The following is an 8,257-nucleotide window of genomic DNA, read 5'->3' as shown; positions in this document are numbered from 1 at the left end:
AGTAAAAAACAAAGTCTTCAACAAAAAATTCTTCCAAATAACACCAAGAAAAAAAAATTCTAAATTATTTTTAAAAGCATCAGGAATTCTCTATGCCCTTCAAGTGGGCAGATGAAATACAACAATATGATTCCCTTATCTTTTTCTCAATAGAAGGTAAGATCTGATTTCCACCTCAGAAGCTCTGTGACTTACAGATCACTTAAACAAAAACATTATACAAGCATTAGCATTGAATATTGAGACAGCTTAGCTTTTTATTTAGTCTTTCCAATCACGCTCTTGGTGAATGAACAAACAAATTAACAACCATCATCTGCAGTTTCTGTAGCATCACCAGAAAGTAATGCCACCAGATGCTTCACTTGATTGTTACTTCAACCTTAAAAATAATAATAATAATAATACAAGTTTTCTGCTGAAATGTCCTTGGGTTTGGGTTGTTGTGGTTTTTTTGGGAGCTTTAGCTTGAGATGGAAAGTCGCAGCTCACATAATGCACTTAGATATTCTTCATTGTCAGGACACAACGCAACCGCTTGCTCATAGCACTCTATTGCTTCACGTTTCTCACCATTTAGATTATGAACGAATCCAAGTGTACCAAAATCCGTTGCATCTCCTGAACCTCTACGAATTCTCCTTTCTAACAATGTCTTCAGAGCATTCCCGCACCTTTCAAAGATATAAGGATCTTTGTTAATTTTCAGCCCTTCTATGTAATACCTAATGGCTTTAGAATCCGATTTCATACAAAAACGCTGAAAATTGCCATAACAGTAGAAGAATTGCTGTTTATCATCATCAGACAGAATATTTATCTGAGATGATAGTTTCTGAAATGTCTCTTCTGCTTCATCATACATCTTTGCTTCTGCATACATGCCTGCTAGGTCGACATGGGCAGAAAAAAATTTTGTCTTTTGTTCAATCACTGTTTTAAAATAAAAAATGGCATGTTGGATGAGTTCATCCATTTGCTCTTGAGGGGGATACCTTGTGGTCTTTTTCAACTGAATCAGCTTTGCTCTGTAGCAGAGTCCCAGCTGGTGTTGCAAAAAGACAGATTTCGGCATCATTGTCAGGGCCTTTTCCAAAATCTCCAGTGCCTTGTCCACTTCTCCTTTCTTTCTGTAAAATTTGGCAGCATATCGCAGGACGTAAGGAAGAGAAGGGGTTTTCTGCATTGCTTCTTCAATGTATCTTTCCCCTTCATCGTCCCGCTCTATGTCCTGAAGCTTTATTGCAAGTACCACCATGACGAAAGTATCCTCTGGGTTCAGTTCCACCGCACGCTTCAGGAGGCCGAGGGACAGGCTTGCGTCTTCAGAGCGCCGCTGGGTAAAATCTTCCAGGCGATACGCCGCGACGGCATAGCCCGCATTGAACTCCGGGTTGTTGGGTTCATGCTGCAGAGCTTTTTCAAAGCTCGTCTTGGCTCTCTCGTAGTACTTTTTCCCAAACTTTAATAATGCCCATCCTTTCTCAGCATGGATCTCCGGAAGATGAATCTTCCATTCGGCAGTACTTGGAAGGTTTTTGCAGCTGTTTTCCACTTTGGTTACATAAGTTTGAGCTTCTTCATATCTCCCCATGTGGTAATAGATCCAGGCATAGGTGCCCCAGGTAACAAGACTTCTCCTGTCCATTTCATCGGGATATTTTTTCTTAATTTCTTCTTCAGCTTTTTGGAGATTTCTCAGGGCTTCCTCATTTGAATTCTTAAGGTGGCATATATAGGCTAGTAGATTATAACTTGCAATGCTGTTCGTGTTTAAAAACTCGGTCTGATTACCTGTTGTGTACTCTAGGTCTTCGAGATCCACATCCTCCTCCTCCAAAGCCCATGTGAAATAGCATTCTAGCTGCTGCAGGGATTTGTCCAAGGAGTTAGTGGAAATGGTACTAGAAGAAATAAAAACAAAAAACAACTTACACTCCATTTACTTTTTGCTACTCTTGTTTTTAAACCGAGAGTGATGTACTCCAAAAGCAAGCAATACCTCAGCTGGTGCCGCTAGTCAGCAATACTTCGAACAAGACAGAGCTGTGTGAAGCCATAGGTCTAAAGAGGTGAATAGTTATTTTAGTAATTCTCTTTGCCAGTGTATGAGAGCACCTCTTGCATAGCAATAGAGGTGGTGGTCTGGCTGTCATAGGACAAAGTAGTCTCTGTGGTAAAGCTGCCACACCTTTGGGTGTCAGACTCATATTTCCTGTGCTAGGTACAACTGATGAAGCTTACCCTAAAGAGGTAATCAAGTAAAAAACTTTCCCCATAATATAGAGAAAGTGATACAGTGCCTTTTCCATGTCTGTATGGTTTATGGTTTGGATTATGAATTTCATTTCTAATTTCCTGCATTTGAAAATGCTTATTTGTTAGATCAGCACCATTTCTGTGTTTTGATGATACTGACGTATCCAGTTGCTGGCTCTCAGATCCCACCAGTCTCTCCAGCTGCTGGCACTTGGCTGCCGAGCCTCCTGAGGGTGCAACCCCACTCCCCTTGCTGGTTCAGAGCACACACTCACTCACTCACTCCCACTGTGGGTCTCTAGAAGCTGGCTTTGGACATCAGATAGATGGTCAGGGATCTTGTCTCTACCCAGGCGCCTCACTGCTAACAGGCAGACACACTAACATACTGACCAGACCCTGTTTACATAGAATTGGTCCTTAACACCTCTTTCTCCCTCTCTATTTTTCAACATCTATTATCACTTTCCATTTCTCAGATCTCATTTTCCTGCCCTTGGTCCCCTCCCTAAACATTCCATAATAAGTCTTATGTAATCCCCAAGGGCTTTTTCCTGCATCGTGTAACGTGTCCCATACTGCTAGTTAGTTCAGACTGTAAGGCACTCCTGTGGACCCCCAGCACTGGGTGTCCCCCCATCCCCTGGGGCAGCCCTGGGAGGGAGGGCTGGGTGTGGGCTCGTGTCCCTGACTGGGGCATTGTGCCTCTGTGTGCATGGAGATGGGACGATGGCTCTTGGGAGAAGCCAGGGCAAGGTGCTGTTTAGGTTCCTCCTCCTGCCGTTGCCTGCCTGTGCCCCTGTGTGGGTGTGAAGACAACCAATCCAGAACTAACCTTTACAATGCAGAGGAAATAAGGCTTTAGTTCACATTGTGCTCTCCCTTAAAGCAGGAATTACGTGTGATTTTATAACCAAGGCATCTCAGTCAAATCTCTCCTTCTTAGAAAGTCTTCCCTGCTCTCCCTCCTGTAAAACTTAGCAGATCTAACAGCCTGCATGGTACGTGTGCTGCTGCTCAACTGCAAAATCATATACAAGAGAAGATGCCTCTGGGGTAAAAAAAAAAAAGAAAATGAATGGAAAGACATGCACATTATGAAGAGGCAAATCAGGGGGGAATTGGGAAGCAACTCTTACAGGTCCTCAGACAGTGTAAAGAACACTGGGGAAAGTGACACTGAATACAAGTTTCCAGCCAAACCATCTGACATAGAGGTACTGGAGGAAAATGGGACAAAAAACGGTATTTAAAAATGTTACTAATGCATAAGTCTGTCTTACAGACTTTTCTGCCTTTCTAAAATAATCTCCTCTGCCTAACTAATGTTTTTGCTTGGTATTAACAACAGTTTCTAATCAGAAGACTGCATGTGAGGTAACCAGAGTTTTTCTAGGGTGAAGAGAAACTAAGAGCTGGTTCCTGTTACTATCACTGTCTTGTTAGAAACCTTTGGCTACAGGGGAACACCACAAAAGAACAGATACTGGCTCCTAAATCAGCTACGTCTTGCAGGAATAGCTTAATACATTTAAGCATTCCCATTTAACTCAAGATAAAACGTTTTGTTTTTTATTGCCTCATCTGAGGACCATGAAAACATCATAGCTGAAAACAACAGTGGAGAGTATTTCATGAAAAGGAATTTGTGGAAAATTAATATTCATGAATGTCACAAAACCAAACATGAAAATTATATATAGTTTAGTTTAATTCAACGGAGAACCAGTATATGCAATTTCCAAAGCTGTCATAAACATCTTGGCTTTGCCCTAGTTGAGTGTGAGTGTGCCTCTGTGCACAAATCACAGTTTTCAGAAGACGTTACTCCCCTTCTTATGCTCCAAACTGCATCCCAGAACCTGCACTGCTCTCTTTGCTGGTCCTTGTAATAGCAGAGACCAGAAAGTAAATTCTTAAATGCATCAGTTCCAGTCACATATTGGGCACCAGCTACAGCTGGAGCCTGGATCTCATCCCTGAACTGCACCCCCACAGTTCTGCCGACTGTCGGTTCTGCTCACAGAGACACACGCTTGGCAGACAGGCAGTAACACTACAGTGTTCAACAGCATCCTTATTTTACTTTGAATCTTCCAGTAAATATTCTGTAAAATATTTTCTGCTGTTTAGATGCCTGAAGTCCCTCACTGCTTACATTTATGTAAACTATTTTCCCATGTCATAGCAAAAAAAGTATCTTTTGGAGATTGAGTTGCTCACTTACCTCATGATTTTCCTTCTTTGCTCACTTGTCCTAAGGGTAGCTTCGAAGGCAAAGGAATGCTGCTGCTGTTACGACTTCTCTTTTATGTGCTTCAGCTGTCATGTGATCTGTGAGCAACTTACCTAGAAACAGAAAGTGAAACTTCGGCATGTGTCTGAATCTGCAGAAGAAACAACTGCCAGTGAGGAAATAGAAACTGGGAAGTCACTAAGCCTGGCTCTGCGCCAGGCATTACATTGTGTTGCAGAGACTGTGGCAACAGCTCCTGCTAGCTCCCAGCATTTACTTTACTCAGATCCAGAGGCACCGACGATAAGGAGAGTATTTCAGGCTAAGGACAGGCTGAGCTGGTTATCATGCGTAGGCTGGGGAAGGGTCGATTTCACCTCCTGCCTCTGCTCATGCAGCTTTGCACAATTTTGCACCACGCTTTTGTGTTATTAGTATTGTGTCAACCTAACACTTACACAACATCTTATCACCCCTGCCTGCACTCCTTTATCTCCCTGTCTCAAGGTCTCTGCAGTTGTCCCAGGCCTGTATTTCTCTGCGCTGTGTCACTGTGTGAGAGTGCTAGAGGTCTCGTCGCACCTAGAACATCTGTCTGTCACCGCTCTCTGTGTGAGCCTGTAAGGATGTGGTCAAAGGTATGAGCTTCAACAAGGCCATGTGCCAGGTCCTGCACTTGGGCCACAACCACCCCAGGCAAAGCTACAGGCTTGGGGAAGAGTGGCTGGAAAGCTGCTCGGCAGAAAGGGACCTGGGGGTACGGATTTACAGTTGGTTAAATATGAGCCAGCAGTGTGTCCAGGTGGCCAAGAAGGCCAATGGCATCCTGGCCTGTATCAGAAACGGTGTGGCCAGCAGGACTAGGGAGGTGATTGTCCCCCTGTACTCAGCACTGGTGAGGCCATGTCTCATGTACTGTGTTCAGTGTTGGGCACTTCAGTACAAGAAAGACACCAAGGTGCTGTAGTGGGTCCAGAGAAGGGCAACCAAGCTGGTGAAATGCACAAGTCTTATGAGGAGCAGCTGAGGGAACTGCGGCGATTCAGTCTGAACAAAAGGAGGCTCAGGGGAGACCTTATCACTCAACTACCTGAGGGGAATTTGCAGAGAGGTGGGTGCTGATCTCTTCCCATAAGTAACAAGTGATAGGACAAGAGGAAATGGCCTCAAATTGAACCAGGGGAGGTGTAGGTTGGCTGTTAGGAAAAATTTCTTCACTGAAAGGGTTGTCAAGCACTAGAATGGCCTGCCCAGGGAAGAGGTTGAATCACCATCCCTGGAGGTGTTTAAAAGTCATGTAGGTATGGTGCTTAGGGGCATGGTTTAGCAGTGGACTTGGTAGAGTTAGGTTAGTGGTTGGACTTGATGGCCTTACAGGTCTTTCCCAACCTAAACAATTCTGTGACTCTCAGAATTAACAGTATACTGTGTTTTTATTTAGAATTTTACACAATCTCTGACTGCCATTTGTATGTTTTCAATAATTTTGAGTTCTGTCTTACAGAAGTTTATCTTCTGTGGTATGAACAGCCCATATCCTCACCCTCACAAGCATGTAGGAAGCATCTACATAGGGCAGAGTGAACCTCTGGATCTGGGGGGAAGCTGCACTCATCCTCTGGGTCTGGCCCTCTGTCTGTCTGGCTCCAGGGACCCTCAGGCTGTCCAGAGGGAAGCCGGGGCAGCCCACAAGCCACTGGGGAAGCAATTTCTTGGGGAAGACTCCTGAGCGTGGGGAGTTGCAGTCTACATGGAATGAACTTCTGGCAGATAGTGACCCTTCAGGACCAGGCTGTCCTTTGCCTTTCCCTTGTTTCCCCTTCCCTGGCTTTTAAAAACAAAACAAACCAAAGTCTTACATAGAGAACTTCTGGTTTCTAGAAGAGGTTGGAGAACCTTAGTACCACACAAACCTCTTGTGTCTCATGTAAAAGATTTTTATGTATGTGCGTCAGGGGGTTGTTGAACCTCTGTTTCAGATCTCAAGATAAAGGTTAGTACAGCTACTGCTCTGGGCAGCATGCAACGTTCTAGTCCTCAGGTATTTGATAAGTGGTGAAAAGAGGCAGTAAAGTGCGAAGGAAAAAGGATTAGGGTATCCACATAGATTCATGTATTTTATGGGAAAGAAAGGTTGCAGGTAGTTGTAAATACGTGTTTGAAAGGTTTCTGCAAGGCCAAAACCAATTGTGGACACTAATGATTTACTATGCTACTAAGTATCTATTGGTTTCTTGTCTCTGCTTCTGTTCCATGTGTCTGTTTTCCTTGGTACATTGCTTGGTACCTAGTCTGGTACAAATGGGAAACTTCAGGAATTTTCCTTCTGCAGTGCAAAAATTTGCCCTATTATCCATATTTTTACAAAATTAGTTGCATCTATATTGGTTTGACATAAATGCCTATTGAATAAAATAAGTGCAGGAAAGTGCTTAAAAAAGAGTAAGTAGAAGTAAGAGAATATTTACACAGTGCCTTTCTTCAGCCATCTTTGTAACTCGCTCGGCACAGCACAGGACAATTCAGAAATACTTCTACAGCCCTGCTGCTTTCACTTCGGGGAAAGCCACAGCTGGGCTGACTGCTGACAGGGAGAGCTGTGTTGCATAACAGCAAAGGCAAAAGCTGCCCGGAAAACGCTTGTCCAGAAATGAGCTGGAAACAATGACTGCATTCATACTTAGTACAAAGACCTTGTTTACTTGAGTAGAATATACAAGAATAGGAAACGTCTTCAAAAAGATCTACACATTTTAGGGAGAAAACTCATTCCTCTGCAGTTCCTTGGAGCTGAAATGGATACCTGCTGACAAAGAATTCTCCCTGATATCATTAGCACAGGCAAACAATTGCCTGAAGTGCAGTTCAAGTAATTCTAGTTCAAAATAGCAATAAAATTATTATTTTATTATTAAAGTATTGTAAATGAATGATACCATATTACATGTCAGAATCACTTTAAATATCGCATTTTATGCTGGTTTCCATTTATCCTAGCTTAGCATATAGTTACTATGTTTTCCAGCAGCAACTGTGCCATTTTTTAACTTGGGTTTTCCCCTAGGGGGGGAAGAGTATCCTGTAATTAATTAACAGAAAACTCAAGTGAATCACTGAGCAGTATTTTTTGCTTCCTGAAATCTTAAAATCCCAATGACCCTAAGAAATGGGATCTGGGAATGCAAAGGGTCGCATAGTGTCACTTGTATTGAGCGATGTGTCAAAACAAGGGGATGCTATAAAAATGTCAGTGATTTTTCAATTAAAATCTTAATGCTTTCTAGATAAACAGAAACGTTTCTGGGTTTGACACACTCCTGCTCTACTGCTGTGTATTTTATATCAGGTTTCTGTTATTCAGAGAATATTATTATGGACCTGGATCTAGTAACATGAATCTATTGTAGGACTGAAATTCGTCCAAGCTTTTGCAAGCCTAGTCACACGTCTTCTGACCACAGGCACGCTTCTCTGGGTAATTATAGGCATGCAATGCATTGCCAGTTAGTTGCTGTGGAGCATGAAGATGAAACATGTTTGCTGGGACAATAACCCTCGTGGAAATGTTTGCTTGCATATAACTTAAGCCCATTTGCGTTAGGTATGGCACTACGGTCACGGATGACGGATAGATGGTGTATTTGTGTACGAGTAACAGCGATTGCCGACAACGCTTTGGAGCGCCTTACACAGGACCAGTTCTTCCCGGGGTGCCGGCGTCCAGCGCTCGGGCGAGGGTTCCTGCGGGGATGGTCCCGCCGC

At 43.3% G+C, this 8,257-nt stretch overlaps 1 protein-coding gene across 1 annotated transcript; it reads right to left on the bottom strand.

Annotated features, from left to right (window-relative positions):
• Positions 1-463: 463 nt before the first annotated feature.
• Positions 464-1,904, bottom strand: LOC103768416 (interferon-induced protein with tetratricopeptide repeats 5-like; the record flags this gene model as incomplete). The annotated part of the gene is made up of 1 exon (XM_008935559.1): positions 464-1,904. A coding segment is annotated over one exon (1,441 nt), but the record flags the coding sequence as incomplete, so codon positions are not given.
• Between the last annotated feature and the right edge of the window lie 6,353 nt (positions 1,905-8,257).

Source organism: Merops nubicus, unplaced genomic scaffold (genome assembly GCF_000691845.1).
Source record: "Merops nubicus isolate BGI_N331 unplaced genomic scaffold, ASM69184v1 Scaffold53052, whole genome shotgun sequence".
In the NCBI taxonomy this organism is placed as follows: Eukaryota; Metazoa; Chordata; class Aves; order Coraciiformes; family Meropidae; genus Merops; species Merops nubicus.
This window is presented reverse-complemented; position numbering and strand designations above follow the sequence as displayed.